The 25,062-nt window shown below is 40.1% G+C and overlaps 1 protein-coding gene across 2 annotated transcripts; it reads right to left on the bottom strand.

Annotated features, from left to right (window-relative positions):
• Positions 1 to 1,334: 1,334 nt before the first annotated feature.
• On the bottom strand, positions 1,335 to 24,794 carry rbms1a (RNA binding motif, single stranded interacting protein 1a). Of its 2 annotated transcripts, XM_047363180.1 has the most exons (14): positions 24,244 to 24,789; positions 22,435 to 22,577; positions 17,469 to 17,527; positions 14,545 to 14,636; positions 12,178 to 12,335; positions 11,738 to 11,817; positions 11,548 to 11,648; positions 9,359 to 9,408; positions 8,721 to 8,811; positions 5,220 to 5,270; positions 4,302 to 4,403; positions 3,685 to 3,753; positions 3,361 to 3,436; positions 1,335 to 3,113 (listed from the first exon to the last, which is right to left on the bottom strand). In XM_047363180.1, exons 1-13 carry the CDS (start codon positions 24,292 to 24,294, stop codon positions 3,368 to 3,370), a joined length of 1,116 nt encoding a protein of 371 aa, XP_047219136.1. In that variant the 5' UTR covers positions 24,295 to 24,789; the 3' UTR covers positions 1,335 to 3,113; positions 3,361 to 3,367. The 2 variants fall into 2 exon arrangements, with proteins under 2 accessions (XP_047219136.1, XP_047219137.1); XM_047363181.1 differs by lacking the exons at positions 8,721 to 8,811; positions 9,359 to 9,408 and having other exon boundaries at positions 24,244 to 24,794.
• Positions 24,795 to 25,062: the final 268 nt, after the last annotated feature.

Below are 25,062 nucleotides of genomic sequence, written 5' to 3'. Positions count from 1 at the left end.
CCTGCTGGATTTGTATCCATCCCATGTGTTGAATTTCTGAAGTGCATCACACTAAATGAATGATATCGGATCTCGCACTGTGCGCCTTCTAAAGTCTGCACACGGCCTCTGACCTCTGTATTTCCCGGTGGAATCTGTGCCATGTGTCCCCTCAGCTGTGGAGAATTAAGCAGGCCCTTGATTTGTTTGTCTCTGATGTACAACGGCTTGATGCCCTAACAATTGGCATTTGATTGACATGAGTGAGTGCATGCACCGCAGTGGAGTTGCTGTAGCTGGATGGCCTTTTTTTTAGGGAGTGTAATAGCTAATCTTGCGCCCCGGCGGTTTTGATCCCTCTGAGTGGTAAGGGATGGAGGCATGGTGCCTTCATGTCTCTGGGATCAGCTGTGCTAAGTCTGAGCTTAAGAAGGAGATCCGGTGTAAGAGTGAAACTACAAAGGCCGTGGGCCTGAAATAGTGCAGGAAATGGAGAGAGCAAGAGCACACATGGTGCTCATCTGATCCACCATAAGCTGCATACATAGCATCAGTCAGTAATGCCAAAAGATATCAGTCAGTGAATGAATGTCAGTCCTGGCGGCAACATATTGGACCGCTTTGGCTCACACTGCCCCCTGCTGCCAGATACCTAACACAACCCTGATTTATCTTTGCTGTGTTGGTCATGAAATGCAAAAACGCAGATTTAAAAATTATACAGTTTTTGCTCAGTGAATCAGAAAGACTTTATTCCTAGAACATTCATATAATATTTTAAGTAGTGCATGTTTCATTTAGATCACCAACAGAAGCTGTGAGGATCAGGCATGAATCTATAGTTTGTGTTGGAGCTGAAAAAAATAAAAACTTACCATAAAGATGTTTCTCTGGATTGTTAAATTAATTGATCAGCCACATCTCTTGCATCCCACAGTCATTTCTAGTCATTGTTTATACAGAAATGCAAAATATTATGTTCCTTTTTGGAGAGTTTATTTAACTCGTCCCTGCACATGATTAGATTCACAATGAAGAGATTCTGCTTCTTTAAAAGCATCTTTTTATGCAGTTGTTTCACTTACTTCTTGCCAGTCATTTGCTGGTGTCAAAAATTAAAAGAGCCTTTTGTGTTCAATTTTCTAAAAGTTAATCACATCTCTATATTTTCATTTGTATTTTACACCAAAAGCTCCAACATCTTTGAGTGGAATAATGTATTATTTATGTTCTATATCTTACTGATATTAATAACAATTTAAAGTATGTTCTGCATCTGTTAGTTATAACTCTCACATTACATGACAGTACCAGTGCATGAAAGAAATTGGTCAATAATGAAAACAACAGCCATGTCTGAGAAAGAGAAGATTCTTTTATTGTTTTTATTTCAATGTTTCCAAAGGAGAGAGAGCAAAGAGAGGATTGTTTGAGAATCAGTAGAAGGCGACAAGAGGGAAGCAATGAGGAAAACATGTTTTTTTTATGTTGCATTTTTACATTTTTTTTTCAGCAATAAATCTTCAGAAAGGGAAAAAGTACTCTCAGTAAAAAGCCTGGCTGTATTTCGTCTGTGTTCAGAACTCACTGTTTTTACCAAAACAAAAGAGGAAGGAGCACTACGACCGTACGTCTTTGACCTTTTTCATTCTTTGAATATAGTCATTCATCAGGAATAATTTCAAGGGGAAAAAAAACTAAAATAAAAAATAAAACTCCATTATGTAGTTTGCAGGTCTTAGGAAATATGGTTTTGTGATGTTTTTCTTTTCAAAAATCATCAAACTACAAGAAGATATTCCTTATTTTAATTACTTCACACTTGATTGTTTAATTTCAAAGTTATTTTACGCTCATCCAAATTGTTTGGCATGGGCAAAGTTGAATTGTGAAAGATCTGACAACAATAATAACTGCTTTACAGAGAAACTCTGTTTGAGTTTCTAAAATGCAGCACTGCTTGTCACATTGTGTAAAAAGAAACACCAGAAGAAAGCGAAAGACAAATTGGGGTTCAAAACTTAAAAAGTTTTTTTTTTTTTCCCCATTTTGATGATTATGAGTAGGAATGCTGCACATGGGAGACAAACGGCAGAAGTCCTGTTTAGCCAGCTCCTGAGCGTGGCTTCTGGTTAGCAGCGTTCAGTCTGGTGCGAAGGGGCTTTACCTGCAAACCCGACAGCACCAGCCGACTCCAGCAAAACCGTGAGGTAGATAACCGGTCAAACCGACCCAAAGAGAAAAACAAAGCCTCCGAAATAGATGCCCATTGGGTGTAAAACTTGTAAAGTCATAAAAGTACGGCTCCTGCTTCATGTGTAGACCATTAAAAAAAAAAGGAAATAGGAAAAATAAGGAATCGCCGAGCTCTGAGTTGGTCACCTATGTTCTCAGTATTGCCGTGGAACTCTCATTGTCTTTATTGCTACCAAACGACTAGATAGCGAAACACTTCATGGAGATCTCCATGATTTCACACACACAATTGATCAATTGGAATAGAAGAATGACACCTGATTGAGTTAGATGAAAGAATGTTGGACGATGTTCAATGTTACGTGAGGAAGGCACCGTTTCCAATAATAAATTCATAAATTTCCTAATGAAATGGTCATCTGTGTTAGCTTCCGAGTGCAGTTGGGACACACGTGTCGTCAGCTGTTCACTCTCCTGCAGCTTTGAAAACCAAAACAAAGTTATTCTAATAGCTTCAGTGCAAACAAGGCCTACTGACGTCTGTCGTACACCACGAATGAAACAAGCTGTAAAGTCATGGAGAACTCAAAAAGGGGGGAAAATATCTCAGTCACATGCATTGCTATGTCACATCATACTTGGATTGGGCAGGCGGGGGGCATGGTGGGGTGAAGGTGGATGTCATTGAAAAGGAGAATAAGAGAAGGATGTTGTTTCTTATCAAAATAGATCTACTTTTTTTTCTTACTTGATTTCCCCGTAATTAGCCGACTGTTTGAGTCCATTTAGGTTGTGTTCAATTCCCACTAAAAATGTCGGGGCTGTGCAAAAAAAATGTTTGTATATCTGGTCCAATCGGGGCAGGCGGTCGCTTTCATCCCTGTGATATCCTCAGCAACTTCCCAACTGCCCTCCGGCTCACAGAGCTGTAACCTGGCCTGAAATCATAGACAACAAAAACACCCAAAACGCTTCTTTAGATACTATTAGATTACTGTTATAACTTTGTCAAAATAATCCATTTATTTTTACATTTATCACATCATTTATCATTTATCAAACCTCTTAAAGCAACCTTTTAAGCAATTTACCATCAATTATGTCAAATATTACATAACAAATTCCTGAAACAAAATAAAAAAAAATATGTTGGTGTTTGGGATTGTAAACTGAAGCACACTGTACCTGTGCATTACTTGCTGAGTTGACTGTAAGGAGACGAGTTGTTGGAAGAATCCACTTGCTGCAGCGTGCCGTTTTCCTGCAAAGCAACAACAGCATCTCATTTAGAGCCTGATAATAACCGCCCTCTGTGTGAGAAAATTGATGGTTCTGGAGGATGAACGCTTCAAAAAAAACTCAAGGCTTTTATGAATGGAGGACTTCTGGACAAGGCATAAGCTGCTGTCATTTTCTGAAGTAATTGCTGCTTTTAGATGTGTTGCATTTAAATGGATACTGCGTGGAGGGTGAATGCATGGTATAAAAATGATTTCACAGAGAACTTACAGCTGTTGTCTGCAGTGGGGGGTACTGAGGCATGTAGGCTCCCTGGACCCCGGGGTTGGCAGCAATGTACTGTGAGATATAGAGAAAAACTAAATGAAATATTTAATTTTACTTACTGTGTATGCTACAATATGAAATGTGTTAACAGAGGATATATGTGTGTAACTGATTTCAATAGATAAAACCTACAAACGTGCAAATAAAGGATACATTTCTGGAGTTATTTCTATGTTTAATACATGTTGCGCTCATTTTGGGATTCTGGGAAATACTAATTTCTCACATCTGAGTAGAAATAAAGCACAGCATAACTACTCATAACCTATGTACACAACCCCACTATTTGGGTTGTAAGGAAAACGTGAAATGCAGGAACTGCATAGCTAATAAACTACTGTTGTGAGAGTAGAAGACTTAGTTATACCTGGAAATCAGACAAATATTTGCCGCTTGAAAGATGTCAGTTCAGAATTTCCTTAAATTAAAATTCCTCAAGGGGACAACAGTTTAACACAATAAACTTTAACATTTCATAATGTGATATGCTAAATGGATTCATGCAATGACAGTGTTAAATCTAAAACGCTGATGTGTGATGGAGTTTTTTTCCTACGCACCGCTCCAGTGTTTCCCAAGGACAGCTGGCCCATCTGTTGAGTAAGCATGGCTGTGGGGTGCAGTGACATGGAGGGATCCACAGAGGGAGACATCACCGCAGCCTAAGGTACAAGGCAGTTCAGCTTTAACACCATGTCACCTGATGGAGTATTACAATATCTACTCTCTCTTATACCAAAAAAACACACCAACCAACAACAGGAATGACCAAAAATAAACCTACACCCTAAACTCTACAGGTGCAGTTCACCACAAGCCACCAAAACTGACAGATAATGTGATGATTTCTTGCAATACTTGTGAGAGTACACTTATTAACCACTGGGTGTGTTTTAAAGTCAAATTCAGTGCTCAGAACCCACCAAATGTATTCAGTTGGCAGCTTGTCAATTTCCAAATGGAGTGTGCTCCTTTAAACATTAATGCCTTTCGGGAACAGTTCATTCCCAGCAGAAAGTGTGTTTGTGTGTGGAAGGGGGTGGGGGGCAGTAGAGACACTTGTTCCAGTGGAAACCATCTGTTGGAAGAGTCAAAGAGTCACAAGACTGTCTGTGCTTCAGGCATTTCCTGCTGGATCCACAGAGACGGAGCAGGGGAAGGGAGGGCTGAATGTCTCCTTAGTTATTTCCTTTCTCTTTCATTGCACTCTCCATCACCCACTCCATCAGAGAGCGGCTGTATCACACAGCCTGGGTCAGCCTGGTCTTTCCCCACATTATGTTTAGGGAACTTTAAATGTTAGGTTGACTGTGTCAGCAGAACGGGCTGAATAAAGAGCAAACATCAACGAGCTCAGACTATCTAGCTTCAGCTGAACCACACAGACACACACACACACACACACACACACACACACCCATTTCCTGTACACAGAAATGGTGTTGGAGCACAGCTTCTTTTATTTTCTGTTCACTTACCGGGTGTTGCATGATGTATGGTTGATGCGCCACCCAAGAATGACTCTGCACCTAATGGAGGGTGAGAACGTGAGACACAGGAAAGACAAGAAACATTCATGTCACCAACAAGCAGATGGTATCTATGTTTGACATTTTAAATCACTAATCCTGCTACGAGAGCCTTTTCAGCCACAATATCCAAACCCTTCTGCTTTTATGTGGAAGTCTGTTCCACTGAGCAGCTCATGAAGTTTCCTGTGAACTGTGGAGCGGTGGCAGTGTGATCAGTCATTCATATTAACTTTAGTCATCTGCAGTGGCTGCATTACTAACAGCCTGAATAAAAATGCTGTCTTTCTTTCAGGACCTGCCAACAGGCTCTTCTTAGGATCTTCTGTTAAAAGACCAAGGTAATTCTTGAAAACCCTTTTAAATTTGATAAACAAATCAGTTTCATATTTTTAAATAGTTATTCCTACTTTCATAATAATGTAACGTGAATTTGTCATATTCAGGAAAAATATAAAATCCCTTTTATCACCTACAACCACTAGAAAATGGTGTCTCTGCCTTTGATCTTCATAGTAGACATTTTTCATAGTGTAGTTTGAACAACCAGATGCTCTCAGATGTCCCATGATGTATCTAGAGTATCTAGATTATCCAAGTAAATGCCTCCTTGAGCCATTCCTAATTTGTGGAAATATTTATCTTTGTATATTAAAAAGTAGAGACCTGAGAAACTTTCACTTGAATTCTAGTAGAGCTTTTTTAAGTTGTATTTCCAATGTTCATTGAGATTTTGTTGATTCATTCTATGTTGTATTTCTTTTTGATGTTGCTCTTTCTGTCTGCCTTTTTTAAATACAGTTTTACCACCGCTGTTTTAGTTAGTTTTGCTTCTGTATAGTAACATTTTATTTTTTTTTACGCAGTCTATAAATAAAACTGAGTTTCATCTTCAAAAATGAGAGAAAATGATCATTCCGATTCCTGTGTGTGCTTTATTCTGAGCTTTTGTTTGGACATTTTACCATTTTACAGCACAAGCTTGCTTGAGATAGGGTTTTAGAATGCTGGTGTCCACCACAGGGCTCTTGGCTTTCAAACCTTTAAACATCTAAACCTTTAAAAAAGTTAACAGATGTAACAATAACATTAAGTTAGAGTATTAGTGGAAGTTAACTAAATTGGAAATTGGAAATGCCATTAAAGGTGGAAACAAGCTATTCTGTGTCTTACTTAAGGTGTTTTAATGTCTTTATTGATGGCGCTATGAATGTGTGCACCTACAATACTTGTTTGTTAAATAGGAAAGCTGTAATACGTTTTATTTATTTATTGTGTTTTCAGTTAATTTGTTGGCAATTGCAAGAGAATCAGAGATGAATAATCAACTTATTTGAAGGCAATTATTGTTCCAACACATGTTCAGAGCATTTGTATTTGTGCATCTTTTCATTTGTTTTTAATACTTTACAGAACCATATTTCACTTCAGTTACAACAAGTTTTTTGGGTGGTAATTTTCAAGTCTGGTCCCAGATTTTCAGTCAAATTTAGGTCAGACTTTGCCTGGGCCCTTCTAACGCATGAATATTCTTTTATCTAAACAATCCCAGTGTAGCTCTGGCTGCATGGTCAGGCTTGTGGTTCTGCTGGAAGGTGAACGCCCACCCTAGTATCAAGTCTTACAGGACTGACCTACATTTAGCTCAATCCATCCTACAATTAACCCTGACCAGCCTCACTGTGCCTGCTACACAAAAACCTTCAAACAGCATGATGCTGCCACCCCTGTGTCTCACCATGGGGACAGTGTGTTCAAGCTGATATATATATATATATATATATTTTTTTTTTGTCACACATAGTGCTTTGCATGTAGACCAAAAAGTTAATGTTTGGTCTCATATCAAAAGCGCCTTCCTCCACATGTTTTCTGTGCCACTCACATGGCTTGGCACAAACTTTAGGTAGAGCTTATCTCTTTTATTAGGTTTCTTCTTGCAACTCTTAGATAAAGGCCAGATTTGTGGCTGTCGAGTGCACTGCTAATAGCTGTCCTGTCGATGAATTTTCTCACTTGAGCTGTGGAGCTTTGATGCTCATCCAACAGAGTTGTCTAAAGATAATTAGCTGTACTGGATTCTATTTTGGGCAATCAGAGTAAAGGGGGCTGAATACATATCAACACTTTTCAGGTTTTCATTTGAAAAACAAATATTTGCATATTTTTTTCCTTCCACTTTACAATTCAGAACTGCTTTATGTTGCTCAATCACATAAAAACCCAATAAAATACATTGATGTTTCTGTGTGTCGTGCCAAAAAATGGAAAACCCAAAGGGGAAGGAATTTCTTTTCAACACTTTGTATAATAAAAGATCCGACTATTTAAGCACTTTTAGAGCTTGGTCCATGATCTCCTCGATAATTGTGTTCTTTTATTTGAGGACATTTTCATTTGACCAGGGTAATAAAAACTTCAAAGTGAATGTTGTGTTTTGTCAAATTTTATCCAATATGAAAAATAGTCTCACAGGTTAAACCTGGCACATTGACATTGCTGGACAAATAAAATGCACAGTTTGTTCTAGAATTAGGTAATAAACAGTCAGTCATTTTCTACCACTTCTTCCATAGTGGGTCGCAGGGGAGCTGGTGCTTATCTCCAGCAGTCTATGGGCGAGAGGTGGGGTACACCCTGGACAGATCGCCAGTCCATCGCAGGGCAACACACAAACAACCATACACACACTCATTCATACACCTAAGGGCAATTTTAGAGAGACCAATTAACCTAACAGGCATGTCTTTGGACTGTGGGAGGAAGCCAGAGTACCCGGTGAGAACCCACGCATGCACGGGGAGAACATGCAAACTCCATGCAGAAAGACCCCAGGCTGGGAATTGAACCCAGGACCTTCTTGCTGCAAGGCAACAGTGCTATCAACTGCGCCACCGTGCAGCCCGTGGTAATAAACAGATAAACAAAAAAGTCTCAATAAATAAAAAATGGAAATATCAGGTACACAGGTTGATAAATCCATTAACATCTAGTCAGTGGATATGTCAAATTACCTCATTTCAAAGGGTTTCAACATATTTAGTGTTGCAAACCAGGGAAACAAAACCCCACAAATGTATCCTTCTCAGTAGCAAGTCAGAGGTTTGCTAGAATTCATAGAAACGTGTAGACCTTTTGGCAGTAACCTTTAAGAGGCCAGAATAGTTCATTATCTCACTTCAACAAATACACAGATTACTGACGGGTTATTTAACCTCTAGCTGACCATGCTGCTTTGCATAAAAACACAATAAAGTGTGACTCAAAGCTGTAAGAGTTTCAGATATGGTTTAATACATTTAATGAATTTCTAGCACCCGCGCAAACAAACAGGAAATAACTAAACCCTTAACACCCCCTAAATGCACACTGATCTAGATTTTGCTCATTTGTTATTTGTGTCTGTTGGACATATTTAAGTTGATTTATTAAAATGACTCTTTTGAGTACCTGGTAAGCAGAGACGGGAGACATGTATGGAGACATTGCAGGCTGCACAGTCATTATTCTATTGGTCAGTGGATAAGGAGAGGGATAATACCTGCGGAAAACAAACAGCATTTCAAAATATAACACAACAATAAGGTTCTTATAATTGTTCAATGGTGTCATAACTAAAACAGAACGTAAAGTCATTCAAATGTTTATGAATGCCAAATCATGTATTCTATTATAGATCTCTGAAAAACTAAATGTATGTCAAACTATTATTAACAATAATTGTAAAGGTACAACTAAAGTTAGATCAAGAAAAGATATCATTAAATTAAACATGTGTGTATCAAGATCAAGCTTATATGCATAAGTGAACTCTTACATGATAATAACAGTTTTTAAAGGTAATGATCAGGACATCAAGTTATTGACTAATTCATTAGGGCTAATATCTTTGAATACATGGTCAGATTGCTAACTTTATTCAAGGGACACGAAGGACCAATTTCTGTAAGGGCAAACCCACCAGCATTCTAGAGTTAAAGTTGTTTGTTTAAACAAATAACTGTTCCAAAAGCAGATTTACTTCAAGCCATTCATTTACACAAGGAGTTAAAGAATTGACAGGTTTCTGTAATCAGAGGGTAACTTACCCGTTCTGTATGGCTGCTGTGGAAGGGTCATAGGTCAGAGTCATTGGACCCTACGACAACAAACAAACAAAAAAACTATACTGTGGTTTGCATATTTTTCCCCCAACTCCCCCCTCGAATGACATCCATCCTCTCATTTTATAAAAAATGTTTTACATGGTTCTCAGGAAATGACCTTATTAGTTTATTGCTGTGAACATTAATTGCACAGTATACACAAGTATTTTAAAATGAAATTAAGAACAGTGTTCTAAATTGGTTCTTGAAAGTTTCTTATGTTCATGGTTTTTATGAGATCACAGATTATCATTACCATCTTATGAACTGTTTAAATGTCCATGCTATCGATATGCATCTGCACTAGTGAATTTCTTTTAGTTACAGAATAACCAAACTTTAGATTCATATTTAATGACAAAAAAAACATTTCCTGTCAAGATTATTTTTGCACATTTCAGAACTGACCATATATAGTCGCCTCTAGAGCAGACCCCTGGGGGATGCCACATTCAATGTTCAATTATAATATTCAACTAGCTTCACATATTGCTTCTGGTCGATTAGTTTTTTTACCAACTCCAACCCAACCTACTTGATTCCATAGTACTCCAGTTGATTAGCAATATGTTTGGATTGATTATTTCAAATGTTTTTTTAAGAATAAGAAATACTTCAACAATACTTCTGATTATAGAATTTATAATAAGCTCCTCGGTTGATCCTCTTGATGACAGTGATGCTGGGCTGTTTGATCTGCATGTAGACTGTCGGAGAATGATCAGTAGTGTGTATAAGATTGTTTCTCTAATGTTTATTGAACAGATTTTTCTAAGATTTTGAAAAATTGTGAGAATTAGGGAACACCAATCCATCCATTTTCTACACATGCTTAATCCACGCAGGGTCATGGGGGACAGGTATCTATCTTCAGCAGTCACTGAGCAAGAAGGGGGAGGGTACACCCTGGACAGGTCACCAGTTCATCACAAGGCAACCTAAAGACACATGGTTCATACATCCATGCATAATCACACTCACAACTAAGGGCCAATTAAAGTGGCAATTGACCTAATATGTTTTTGGACTGCAGGAGGAATCCAAGAACCTAGAGAGAACCCACTCTTTTCATGTTTGGACAGGGAACCCCATCCAGAAAGGCTCCCAGCTAGGATTCAAACCCAGGAACTTCTTTCTGTAAGCCAACAATACTACCAATTGCACCACCTTGTAGCTCAGAAATATGCCTGTAATGTATGAATCTAGGGCTGCACGGTGGCGCAGTTGGTAGCACTGTTGCCTTGCAGCAAGAAGGTCCTGGGTTCAATTCCCAGCCTGGGGTCTTTCTGCATGGAGTTTGCATGTTCTCCCCGTGCATGCGTGGGTTCTCACTGGGTACTCCGGCTTCCTCCCACATTCCAAAGACATGCCAGTTAGGTTAATTGGTCACTCTAAATTGCCCTTAGGTGTATGAATGAGTGTGTGTGGTTGTTTGTGTGTTGCCCTGCGATGGACTGGCGACCTGTCCAAGGTGTACTCTGCCTCTTGCCCATAGACTGCTGGAGATAGGCACCAGCTCCCCTGCAACCCACTATGGAATAAGCGGTAGAAAATGACTGACTGACTGTATGAATCTAGTTATACTACAGTATAACTTTTTCTAATTAAATTTTGTTTGAGTTTTATCTTTTTTTGAAAGGATATAAAACATTTGTATGTTAGATGCCTTCTTTGCCATTATCATAGCTATGTAATACCAGCTAATGCTTTGTAATAACGCTTGCTTACAATATCACTTATTTTATTTTCTGTCCACTGCTGGTGGGAGCATTAGGTTAAGATTCCTTTGCACCAGTTTTTCAGTCCAAGTTTCAGATAACAGTGACTTGGAAGTTTTTTCTGCAAATTTTGTCCAACACATCTTTTTGACAAAAATGTCAAAAATGCTTGTCCACCAAATCACAATGTTGTTCTGGACATCTATTATTAATTTAAACAACTTATGGTTATGAACACACTATAGTTTAAATGCATTAGAAGATTACAAATCCATTACTAACCAGTTTGCCGATTTCTAAATGCATGGCATTTTAAAAGTACGTTTTTAAGTAGGTTAAAATCCAGTTGTAATAAAGCAGTAATAAAAATGATGTTCAAATACAGTAAATATTAAATGAGAACTTTATACATACTAGTCTGAGGTCGCCTGTCTGTCCATTGGGCACATATCCACTGTGGCCATGTTTCTTTCTTTGACTGTCTGCAAACTTACACAGCAGAGGTTGAGATGGACCTGGAGGTCAAAGCACAGGTGACATTTAATTATTATTGTTATTTTTCCACTTGAAATAAAATGGACCAAAAAGTGGAGCTCTTTCTTACCCAGAGCTCCAGAAGCTAACTTGATGAACTTCCCATTGAATTGGGAGATGACCGCATTGCACTGCTCCGTTGTGTCCATCCTGAGAGACAAGTCACAAATGGTGACACACGTCTGGAAAAGCGTCTTATGAATATAGGTGTTTATGTTCTGTAAAACTACAAAAGGTGTACACCCTAACAATATCTATATCTTGTCTAGCTTTTCTATTTTCAAACAAATTTTATATTAAAAGCAGGGTTTTGAGATACTACAGTTTTTTTATAGATCATTGTGTTTGCCAGTCTTCTTTTTTGTGCATAAACTGCACCTACAAGTAGTCGAAACTGAACACCAGATCACATAGAATACGTTTGCTAAAGGCTGATTCCACAGCTACTTCAAAGGTGATTCATCAGACAAGAAACGGATGTGCTTCCTTTCAGTCTATCCTGCGACAAACCTGGCAAAGCCCACGCCTCTGCTGTTACCGCTGTAGTCCCGGAGGATGCGAGTGGAGACGACCTGGCCGAAGGGCTGCAGCATCTTCTCCAGCTCTCTCTCGTCCACCGAGAGAGGCAAGTTGGAAATGTAAAGGTTTGTGGGGTCCTGCTCCTGCTGCTGCTCAGGGACAAGAAGACAAAAATGTGAGTTTTTCACATCCAAAAAAGGAATGCTAAAACACAGATACCACGCTTTATCTTCACTGACAAATGGCTGACTCAGTTTGGTCAAAGGAACGTTTGGGTTAAACAAACATTTTTAAGTTCTTCGGCACACATGCATAAAACCACACGCTGTGCATCCCACTTCATTTGCTCTGAGCAGCGGCTCAGCGCCTCTACGGTCTCTCCTGGAAACAGCACAAGAGCGGCGTCACCATAGCTACTGCAACACACAACCTGTGTTCTGCCATGTTTGATACAAACTGAGCAGCCACATGAAGGTCTCCCGAGAGCAGCGATTCATCATTGAACTCTCACACAGCAACAAACACATGTAGGAAGAGGATAGAACAAAAAGAAATTTTATGCTGTGGAAATTTAAGAAAAATAATTTAGGATGATAAATATCCTGTTTGTTCTCTCATTTATTTTTAAAGCTCTTTGCATGGTGCTTATGTGCTAAATATCTCTCTGCCTGCTTAGATTATTGGTAAAACCATAGAATCAAGGTTATTAGACCAAGAGAATGTGGAAATGTACAGTACAGACCAAAGGTTTGGACACACCTTCTCATTCAAAGAGTTTTCTTTATTTTCATGACTATGAATATTGTAGCTTCACACTGAAGGCATCAAAACTATGAATTAACACGTGGAATTATATACTGAACAAAAAAGTGTGAAACAACTGAAAATATGTCTTATATTCTAGGTTCTTCAAAGTAGCCACCTTTTGCTTTGATTACTGCTCCGCACACTCTTGGCATTCTGTTGATGAGCTTCAAGAGGTAGTACCCTGAAATGGTTTTCACTTCACAGGTGTGTCCTGTCAGGTTTAATAAATGGGATTTCAAGCCTTATAAATGGGGTTGGGACCATCAATTGTGTTGTGCAGGAGGTGGATACAGTACACAGCTGATAGTCCTACTGAATAGACTGTTAGAATTTGTATTATGGCAAGAAAAAAGCAGCTAAGTAAAGAAAAACGAGTGGCCATCATTACTTTAAGAAATGAAGGTCAGTCAGTCCGATCAACTGGGAAAACTTTGAAAGTGTCTCCAAGTGCAGTCGCAAAAACCATCGAGCGCTACAAAGAAACTGGCTCACATGAGGACCGCCCCAGGAAAGGAAGAGTCACCTCTGCTGCGGACGATAAGTTCATCCGAGTCACCAGCCTCAGAAATAGCAGGTTAACAGCAGCTCAGATTAGATAACAGGTCAATGCCACACAGAGTTCTAGCAGCAGACACATCTCTAGAACGACTGTTAAGAGGAGACTGTGTGAATCAGGCCTTCATGGTAAAATAGCTGCTAGGAAACCATTGCTGAGGACAGGCAACAAGCAGAAGAGACTTGTTTGGGCTAAAGAACACAAGGAATGGACATTAGACCAGTGGAAATCTGTGCTTTGGTCTGATGAGTCCAAGTTTGAGATCTTTGGTTCCAACCACCGTGTATTTGTGCGGCGCAGAAGAGGTGAACGGATGGACTCTACATGTCTGGTTCCCACCGTGAAGCATGGAGGAGGAGGTGTGATGGTGTGGGGGTGCTTTGCTGGTGACAATGTTGGGGATTTATTTAAAACTGAAGGCATACTGAACCAGCATGGCTACCACAGCATCTTGCAGCGGCATGCTATTCCATCTGGTTTGTGTTTAGTTGGACCATCATTTATTTTTCAACAGGACAATGACCCCAAACACACCTCCAGGCTGTGTAAGGGCTATTAGACCAAGCAGGAGAGTGATGGGGTGCTGCGCCAGATGACCTGGACTCCACAGTCACCGGACCTGAACCCAATCGAGATGGTTTGGGCTGAGCTGGACCGCAGAGTGAAGGCAAAAGGGCCAACAAGTGCTAAGCATCACAATATTCATAGTCATGAAAATAAAGACAACTCTTTGAATGAGAAGGTGTGTCCAAACCTTTGGTCAGTACTGTATGTATAAGCAGCTTGGTGATAGGTTATTGTGCAATTATTTCATTGGAGTCACAGGAGGAACAGCATGTCAGTTGAGAACATGTGAGTAGTTTAATCCATCTCCAACATGCATGCCAACACAAGGATGCACAAAGTCAAAAAATCTCAACTCCAAAGCAAAGTTTAAAACCATGAAAAGCATGCACACACACAAAGACAGTCAGGCGTGTTTGTGTCAGACTCACCTTGGCCATCTGGGCCTGAATGCCGCTGGTTTTAAGAGCATGTACTGCCTTTAGAGCAGCAGCTGGGCTGTCGAAGTCCACAAAGCCGTAACCTGATGTATGTGGAACAATATTTCTATCATCATTCATTAAATCATGGGAACAATCAATGCTTCCAACAGTTTTTGTTGTCAGTATTACAGAGAAATCAGTCATACTGAGTATTTTTAATATTTATGTGGTTTTACACGAACACAAATATAAACAGCCAGGTAAAATATTATGACCATTTGTCATCTATCTATTAGTTTCTGTAAACAACATGATTGTGGTATCTGTAAGCAGGTTTTTCAAGTCCAGGAAGTTGTGTCCAGCACGTCCCACTGGTGCTTCACCAAACAGACATCTGGAGAATAGTCGACTCCTCAAATTCACTGTGCTGCTGAAATCCCTATTTGACCTTGTTAGCAGTACAGCCAGCTGCAATTTTATTCTACAGACAGTCACTATCCTTGAAAGTAACATCATGTCCACAAAAATGGTTGCACTAGGTTAGGCCCCACATTCTCTACAACCTGACTGAACATTTGAAGGTTACTTAATTGTAGCAAATTCAGAATATCTCATTTCAGTGTGAAGGCAATGATGACTCTCTTAGTATTCGCCATGTAGGTTTTTCCCTGGTACTTTCCAGGCAATGTTTTTTTCAGTGCTACTGCCACAGTTATTACATTTGTAGAAGAATACTTCTTAACACACTACATCAACTCACAATATATTGCCCACCCATTGCAGCTATAACAGCATGAACTGTTGTGGGAGGCTTTTCACCAGGGTTAGGACTGTGGGTTCTGTAAAGATTCTGTGCAGGCCAGTCAAGTTCTTATGGACCTTGTCATGTTGCAACACTAAGGAGTCATTCTCAAACTGCCCCCACAAGGTTGGGAAGATGACATTGTCCAAAATATCTTTGTATGTTGAAGCATTAGGAGTTCCTTTCACTGGAACCAAGGCACGAGTCCAACTCTTGAAAAAAGGCCCCACACCATAATGACCTCTGCACCAAACTTTACCCTTGATACAATCATGTCAGGCCATTGCTGATCTCCTGGCCACCAAACCCAAACCCATTAATTGGGTTGCCAAACAGAGAGGGATGACTCATCCCTCCAGAAAAACAACTCATCTAGAGTCCAGTGGCAGAGTGCTTTACACCACTGTGACTACAATGCCTTGCAATGCATTTCATGATGTCAGGCTTGGATGCTGCTGTTTGCCCATGAAAACCCATTCATAGGTGCTCTCCATGCACAGTTATTGGCCTAATCCAAAGGCCACAAGAAGTTTAGAGGTCTGTATCTATGAACTCTGCACAAAGTTGTCAACCTGTGGACACCATGTGCCTCAGAATCCGCTGACCCATTCCCAATAACTTCCATTTTAATATAATACAGTTGACTGTAGAATATTTAGTATTTTTGCACCTGTTGAAAAAATGATATGATACCTGTGCACTAAAGCACAGGTGCTACAGTGCCACACTGGAATTCATTGAACTACTGAGAGTGACCCATTCTTTCACAAATGTTTGTAGAAGCAGTTTGCCTCTCCAGGTGCTACAGTTTACACATCTGTGACCATGAAGCTGATCTGAACACCTGAAGTCATAGATTTAGAGGGGTGAGGTAATACTGTTCAATTCTGCTTCAAATTCTTAAGTGACCAGTGCAAGCTGGTGAGGTCAGATAACACGTCAGGTAGGATTGTTGCTACCAGGGTCCCTCACATTGCACCCAGGAGCCTGTTATGCTGCCACCATGAAAACGAACCACCACAATCTCACTGTGATAGTTTTGTGCATGCTCAAGACAACCAGGGAGATCTAATACTTCATCACACTAAATGGGGAACACACTGGGTTCTTTATGCAACCCATTGGACAAATGCAAGATAACATCAACATAAAAGGCAAGACAAAAGGGTTCCCACCCATTAAGGTGATTCCCTCTAGTCTAGCACTAGTCTAGTGGTCAGTCTAGTACCAATCCTAACTGACCTTACTTTAGGCATACTTTGGAATATTCATGGGTCAGGATGGCCTTTGGCTACAAAACCCCTCTATGACACAAACTGCATATTTTGTGGTATTATACCACTTTTATCACAGCTACCACTTACTTTTTTAGTAGTCTCAGCATTACTATCTAGATCAGATACCATTAGCTAATATTCAACTGCATCCATGCACTATGGCTGTACATGACCCCTTTTACTGGTTGCACTACTGCTGACCAGAATCATCCTACAGGAGCTGCAGCTGACTGTATTTCCTACTTCTAGCAAATTAATTTTAACATCAGAAAATCATTTCAGTACCGTATTTGTCATGTACACGGCCAGATGTAAATAACTTTTAATTTCACCTGTCAGAAGTCATTATGGTTTCAGTCAATCTGTATTTAGCCAATATATACATACCAGGGACTATAAAAAGTCTAGCATTGTTTAAAGAAATCTATGCGCTTATTAACCTTAGTAATGAAGACATTTCAGTATTTTTACTTTTGAGTTGTATTGTATTTTTTTACACCTTCAAGTCTGATCTTTATCTTTTCCTATAACAGAGTCGGTCTCTGTTTTCCATTTGCTTCCATAAGGAGTGAAAATGTGTCTGTGGATCCTCTAAACCTGTCTGTCTGGGATAATCCATCTTAATCTGCTTTTATTTTCGTCAAACTTTTGTTACCATGGAAATGAAGCGCAGGATAGATTTTGGTTAAATCAATCTGCTGTTATGTGAAGCAACAGAAGTTTGACAAGAACGGAAACAGAAGCTTTCATGGTTCCCGCTCATAAAGATGGATTATCAAGTTAAACAACTACATCACAAAATCCGTTAATGAACACTTAGGAAATGATATATATATGTATAGAAGCTCACTGACCTTTGCACTTGTTAGTCGTCTTGTCAAGGATCGCCTTGGCCGACTGAATCTTTCCATACCTGGGTACAAAACAAAATGCAAATTACTGCCAAAAATCTCATCTGAAAAGGCTCGACTAGAGCCAGCATTTCTAATTGATGTTAATGGGAGTCCATTTTCTGTCAGTTTCCAAAGGAAGGAATTTGTTCTATGAGGAGTAGAAAGGTATTCTCTCTTAAGGCCCTGCAGGGTAAATCCAGTCACCTTTGCTTAACCCTCCATACTTTTACTCTACGTAGCTCTCTTCTTTCTGTCACATGCTGTTTAAAAGGCAACCCTGTTTTTGTAAAAACCTTTATCACTACTACTCACTGGTCTGTGAAACAGGTGAAATAAAATAAAACCATTGACTTCCCATCCCAAGCTATCACTGTACTATTAAAACAAGAAATGACATGGTTGTTTTTGAGCCTGACATAACCACAAGGTTAGCAGAAGTGTAGTACTTTTATGCAAATATTGCTCTATTACTAAAAGTAGCAGGAGGCACTAATAATTTATTAACAATATTGTGTGTTAAAAAAAAAACATTGATGATTGTCAGTTTCAATGAATTATCAGAATCAGAATCAGCTTTATTGCCAAGTTTGTGCATACAAACAAGGAATTTGCCTCCGGTACACTTTGCTCTTTTGTTCTGTTTTTGCATTACAGAATATACAAATTTACAATTTACAATGTACAATATACACATATCTAATAGAAAAGGTGCATTTGCAACATCTGTCTTACTGTTGTTTTGTACTCTATTGAATGTTCAACAGAGAAACAGCCTGGGGGAAGAAACTGTCTCTGTGGCGGCTGGTTTTAGTAAACAGTGCTCTGTAGCGGCGGCCTGAAGGTAAAACTCTAAATAGTTTATGTGCAGGGTGTGTGAGGTCTGCAGAGATTTTAGCAGCTCTTTTCCTGACCCTAGATCTGTATAAGTCCTGGATGGAGTGAAGGTCAGCTCTGATTATTCTCTCTGCAGACCTGATTATTCGTTGCAGTCTGGACCTGTCCTGTTTTGTGGATGAGCCAAACCACACTGAGATGGATGAAGACAGGACAGATTGAATGATGGCAGTGTAGAAGATGACCTTGTGGAAGGTTGTACTTCTTGAGTTGCCTCAAGAAGTACAGTCTCTGCTGGGCCTTCTTTCGAACAGTGTCTATGTGTGAAGACCATCTCAGGTCCTCAGAGATGGTGGTTCCTAAGAACCTGAAGTGGTCCACGGCCGATACAGTGTTGTTGAGGATGGTGAGTGGGGTGTATGGGGGTGGTGTTCTCCGAATGTCCACCACCATTTCCACAATCTTGAGTGGGTTCAGTTCAAGGTAGTTCTGACCGCACCAGTGTACCAGCCGATCCACCTGCTGTCTGTATGCAGACTCATTACCGTCCTGGATCAGACCAATGACAATGGTGTTGTCTGCAAACTTAAGGAGTTTCACGGACGAGTCCGATGAGGTGCAGTCATTTGTGTACAGAGAGAAGAGGAGTGGGGATAGAACAAACCCTGGGGGGCACCAGTACTTATTGATCTGGATCGGGAGAAGATGCTCCCCAGTCTCACCTGCTGCTGTTATTATTTGCTATTATTATTATTATTTATTTGTTGTCCCACTTGCGACTGTGGCTCAGGTGGTAGGGTTTTCCTGTAACCAGTGGGTGGCCAGTTCGAACCCCTGCTCCATCTGTCTTAGTCGTTGTGTCCTTGGGCAAGACACTTCACCCGCCTTGCCTGCTAAAGGTGGTCGGAGGACCCGGTGGCGTTGACTGTATGGTAGCCCCACTTCTGTCAGTTTGCCTCAGGGCAGCTGTGGCTACAATGTGACTTACCACTGTCAGTGTTTGAATAGGTGGATGACTGACAGTAATGTAAAGCCCTTTGGAGTCCTCTGACTTAAAAATAGCGCTATACAAGTGCAGGCCACTTGCTATTTACCATTTATATTTTGAAAGGGGCCAATACGCATGAAGGTATGATGCTAGAAGGGCCCCCAACTGTGGAACCAATAAGAGAGTAAAAAACAACTTATCAGGCAAAATAAAGCTTGTCATGCTGGTCCGTGGATGTAAAGGCCATGCAGACTGAATGTCTCGCTCAGTTCAACTTGCAGAGCTTGTTGCTATGAAAAGCGCTTTCGTTTCTGCTTTTGTGCTGGCAAACACCATTGGGAACAAGAACAAAACACAGGCAAACAGGACACAAACAGCTGCTGCTGTTGGTTTTATGGCTCGGTGCCTCTACTTCCAATATGTGTTTGATTTAAAAGGAAAAGCCGCGACAAAACTTCACTAATTATGGCATCCACCACATTAACCACTTGGACTCAAGCATGTAGAATCAGGTTATATGAAACATGTCCACTGGACAGCTGTCTTTTTCTAAAAAAATATTTTTACACCCCAGCACATCCCAACGCTGTATTTCTGCTTTTAGGTGTTTATGTGCATTTAATGACCCATGGATGTTTGAGCTTTTATGTATCACTGTGTGTTATGGTTTAACCAGTCCATGTTCAAAAAATGGAAACAATTTTTTTCTTTTATTCTGTTATCTTTCCTATTTGATTTCAATTTATCTATAGCTTACCTGTGTCAAAAAAAAAAATTGTTCATTCAGTGCATGTTCCAAAAAGTATTTTCCTTATATGTGAAAACAAGCCAGAAGCACCTTTCTACAAAAAAAAAAAAAAAAAAAACATTCCTGAGCTGGTGAATTTTGAAGGTTTTAGAAAAATCTGAGATTAAAAACTGAACATTGAACATTTGACACATTTTTCCTATGAGCGAGGCTAAAATCTCCACATGTCAGCTCAGCTTAGCACGGAGGTAAAACAAAAAAGGTGCAAAACCTGATCTAATTCTTTTCTACAAAACAAAACAAAAGCTGCAACCCCAACTATGTTTTGGTAAAGTACAAAACACTATAAATAATAATTAAAAACACCCTCAACAACCAACATCCTACTTTTTAATTATTTCTGATGACTGCTCAGTGCTTTTATTTTCCTTATTAATCATACTTTAGTAGAAGCTTTCATCAATCACATTTGAACTGAATGTCATTTCTGGAGTTTGCGTTAATTCCATGAAATGGTGTCTCAAGACTTAAACGTTTGTAACCACTGCTCTAAAACAGGGGAATGAAACTGCTTTCACATCATTTACAGCAGTGTGAACCCTGAGTGCAGTACTTGCCAACAACATCCTGCTTATTCATGAAGATTAAAGTCACCATGTTTAGTTTACAGAGTTGAGTCCATGTGTGAGTGTGTCACATCCATAAAGAAACGAAATTAATATTTGGATGGGAATATATTGAGGTCAAAAATGCAGCAATACTTTAATACAGTTACACCCTTGCTAAATAATTCAAAGCACAAGTAGATGTTTTATTGTTTAGATCGAAGGGTCCAAAGTGCAGTTCCACAATCCAAGAATGGTTCAAATTTGGCCCCAAAGCTCAGGCAGTGATGTAGATATACACATTTTTTTCCAAAAATAGAAAACAGTAGGTATGAAATTAAGCATTTGTCTTTCATTAGCCATGCTTTTTACAGTGATTTTATTTTTAGAGTAAGAAGGAACACAAAAATCCAGCGACTTTTACTTCAAAGCAGACTGGGCCGCCTTGGAGTAGTTAAATGAGAATATACAAACAAAGTAGCACCCGATTAAACCCTCAAAATCAGGAAACTGCATGCCTTTCTTTTAATAAGGCAAACTTGCAAGATCCCTTTTATTCTACAGTGATTTAAAAATCTCCTATCTGCACAACTCTAACTACCTTCTTAGGTTCATTTATTTGGTGAGTGGATATTTTTCAGTGGGTATTATTTTAGTGTTTTTATTTTTTTTAAATGTAAAGTACTTTCAACTTGATGATTTTGGCCTGCACGGCCACCGGTGCTTTAGCAGTGGTGGATTTAAAACTAAAGCTATATTTGCATGAAATCAGGGTATTGACACTGGAATTATGAAAATATTCCCATATCTGACATTTCGTTAGTTTGCAGTGATTCCATATAACGGAGATGTGATGTACAGCATTGCCAGCAAAGGCCACAATTTCACCCTTACATCACATCAGTTTATCTGATGTTAAACTATGCAGGTTATCAGGCAGTGTTACAGTTTCCCATCAGTTAAGCAGGTTGTAACTTGTTTTGGGATTACATCTTCAAACCACTTCCAATGATTTATCCCCAGAAGCGAATAGTTTTAAAATCATTTAGCTTCTTTTCAATTTACCAAGAATAGATTATATTAGCTGTATTTCCTTCAGGCAGGGGGGACTGGCAGACATCCTTGTCAAACTAAAGGTCCACACTAAGTCTGCAGAAAAATCTAAACTGTTCTTTTAAGTGTATCTTCAACATATTTGCATGCTCGTTGTCTTCAGATAAATTAAAAACCTAAAATCAGAATTGAGTAACTTTGTTAAATGAACCCTTGGGCTGCATGGTGGCGCAGTTGGTAGCACTGTTGCCTTGCAGCAAGAAGGTCCTGGGTTTGATTCCTGGCCTGGGGTCTTTCTGCATGGAGTTTGCATGTTCTCCCCGTGCATGCGTGGGTTCTCACCGGATACTCCGGCTTCCTCCCACAGTCCAAAGACATGCCTGTTAGGTTAATTGGTCACTCTAAATTGCCCTTAGGTGTATGAATGAGTGTGTGCATGGTTGTTTGTGTGTTGCCCTGCGATGGACTGGCGACCTGTCCAGGGTGTACCCTGCCTCTCGCCCATAGACTGCTGGAGATAGGCACCAGCTCCCCCGCGACCCACTATGGAATAAGCGGTAGAAAATGACTGACTGACTGTTAAATGAACCCTTTTCCCGCAAAGATTTATATCAAAAACATGTGGCACAAGCACATGAGCACTCGGGCTGTTAATAGTGAGCTCATACCATTTGAACATGTCGGTGTGCATGTACTCACTGGTGACAGAGTTTGACCAGATCCAGGTCTGTGGTGGCAGGAGGCAGCCCACGGATGTACAGGTTCGTTTTGCTGAGCTGCTCCAGGCCTGTGCTGCTGCTGTTGCTGCTGTTGCTGGGACTGGACGGAGTCATGGGGTAGGACTGCAGACAGGAAACCCACTATTAGAAGGTATACGTGCTTCAGATAATCGAATTTAAATCCTGGTGATCAACAGCGATCACAAGAACATCTCAGCTGTGCAGGATGGAAGCACAGAAATACAGTCACTAGCGTTAAAAGCTGGAGTTGTTGGTAAAGCATTGCTTATTGATGAGCAACACTGAACCCTGTTATATTGTGTGCTGTGGCGGAAGAACAGCAAACAAAGTGCTAACTTTGAGGCATTTTGCTTGTTTTTCTCCCTACTACTCTGCTATATTTTATCTAAAGTAATAGAAAAACAAACAAGTTACCATTCACTATGCCACATTTTTACAACAGTGGATTTAAGTCATTTATTTAAGCTCCCAGTGGTCACAAAAATATGATTCTGCCCACCAAAATGTAACAGAGAAAGATTTATTCTTGTGCAAGGGCTGCGTTTATAAATCACACTGTGATTAAATCGGCATTTTTACCAGTACATCCTGCTGTGGAATTTCTCAGAAACATGCAGTTTTCTTCATGCTTGTAAGCCACTGCACACCACACTGCCCTGCAAAGCATTTCCTCCCCTTTACTCATTCATTAAAATCGCTCCCAGCCACCCCAAACGCTCTCCAGAATCAGATCAAAGACAGAATCAAACCATCTGTCCATAACTACTTCAAGAGCCAATGATTATAAAACTGCACAAGACTGTAAAAACGAAAATGAACAACAAAGCTATTCTTATGAAGGTTTGTTGTTTTATTTCTCTGCCACACATGAGAAATGAATCTCAGGGGTTAGAGACATCTGTGAGGTCTGCTCTGAGCTCCAACAATTTGTTGGCATGGAGTTACTAACTTTTCTTTGTGGGTGGGCATCAGGGGGTCAACATCTCCTTTAAGGATGCATCTATAGGATGACATTCACAAGGGAATCTTGAGGCCAATTAACACTAAAACTCATTTCCTGCAGGGATTCATTTATATGAGGTAAACAGCAAACCGAAACTGATTTGATCTTGAATAGGGCTGAAATGTCCAACTTCTGAGGTTTTTTCCCCCTTTCTTTTTTTTTTTTTTTTTTTTTTTTTTTCTTTTTTTTTTTTTTTTTTTTTTTTGCAGCATCTTCATCATTATTAATATTTCTCCATTCCCCACCTCAACTAGAAGCTGCGATGATCTCAGAGGTCAAAATAAAGAATACAGGCGGGACAGTCCAGCCCATGTAGCACTGACGTGCTGTACATTATATCAGGACATAAAGTCCTCTCTGGATTCACCCAGCATTCATTAACCTATAAACAGGACTACAGTTACCGCCATGCATATTGACCAGAGTTGGGGCCAGTGAGCGGGCCAAACAAGGTTACTCGGACATAAGCGTTTAAGTATCGGTGGAGCTATAGATCCGGTCCAGCTGCCGTTTTATCTCCTCATGTATATCAGAGCATCTGCTTGGCAACTGCTGCGAGCGTTGGTTTTGTTTACTAATGAATTGAATAAATCCGGTCAAATAAAGCATGAGGTGGAAATGCCATTCCAATGTCATGCGCCTGGTGGCATTTCAGTGTATTTAAACGTCCAATCAAGTGTGAACAACATTCAAAGTGCGGGCAGGGAATAAAATATGTGTGGCCCTATGTGAATGTGAGTGAGCGTGTGTGTATTTTTGGCCTACCTGCTTTCGACTGGTCGTCTTCAGTGGGTTGCCTGTGTTTGCAAAAATCATCCCGGAGCTTCCAGATGTATTTTAGATCCCTCCCCTCGAAAAATTGAAATTAAATATAAAGAAAATTAAATAAAATAGAGCGATGAGCCAGGAGAAACAGAGCGACGGTGAACGGGGCTTGTAAAACAGCCTTTATAATATCCGCATGCTGAACCGGCTGGTTAACAGCGAATAAAGCCTCGGTTCTTGATAGGTGTACTGACACATCTATAATACAGTCAGACGCACACCAGGCGATGGACCAACCCTCTGGTCCGGTTCATTGATCTACGACGTCCTGCTGCAGACCGCTCGGCTGTCCCACCTACTACAGACCGAACCATCTCCGCCTTCACGGGGTGTTTCACAGCAGATGAACGGCGTGTTCCCCGCCTCTAAACTCCCAATAAAGCTTTTGATCATGTTGAAAAATCTACATTTAGATATCTATTATATTTTGGCATATTTTTTAAAAAGCGTGTAAAAAAGAGCCTTTTGGGTTTAATTTGCAGGCGCGTTGCTCTCCTCTCGCGTTGTTGTCGTCCGTCCGCACATACCAAGCATTCCTCTCCCCCACCTCCTCCAACCACAAACACACACACACACACACGCACGCACACACATATCCTCTTCCTCTTTATGCCCTTCCCCCAATCCAGCATACATGTCAGAGAATCAGGATGCAATGAAATATAAGCAGCGACTGGCTGGTCAGGAGGTCAGAGTCTCCCTGTAAAACTCCAACTGTGGGAGGCAGGTGGGGGGCAGGATTAATAAACTGAGCAGCCA

This window comes from Girardinichthys multiradiatus, chromosome 4, assembly GCF_021462225.1.
Source record: "Girardinichthys multiradiatus isolate DD_20200921_A chromosome 4, DD_fGirMul_XY1, whole genome shotgun sequence".
Lineage (NCBI taxonomy): Eukaryota > Metazoa > Chordata > Actinopteri > Cyprinodontiformes > Goodeidae > Girardinichthys > Girardinichthys multiradiatus.
The sequence above is the reverse complement of the archived record's forward strand: the minus strand, read 5'-3'. Positions and strand labels throughout refer to the sequence as shown.

Bases quoted from the DNA above. Each gene is read 5' to 3' on its own strand.
- rbms1a (XM_047363180.1), bottom strand. From the start codon at position 24,294: ATGATTTTTGCAAACACAGGCAACCCACTGAAGACGACCAGTCGAAAG. The intron at 11,818-12,177 runs GTTTGTCGCAGG...CTTGTCTCTCAG, and splicing joins AGAGGCGTGGGCTTTGCCAG to GATGGACACAACGGAGCAGT. The intron at 3,754-4,301 runs GTGCGTAGGAAA...TATATCTCACAG, and splicing joins CCTTGGGAAACACTGGAGCG to TACATTGCTGCCAACCCCGG.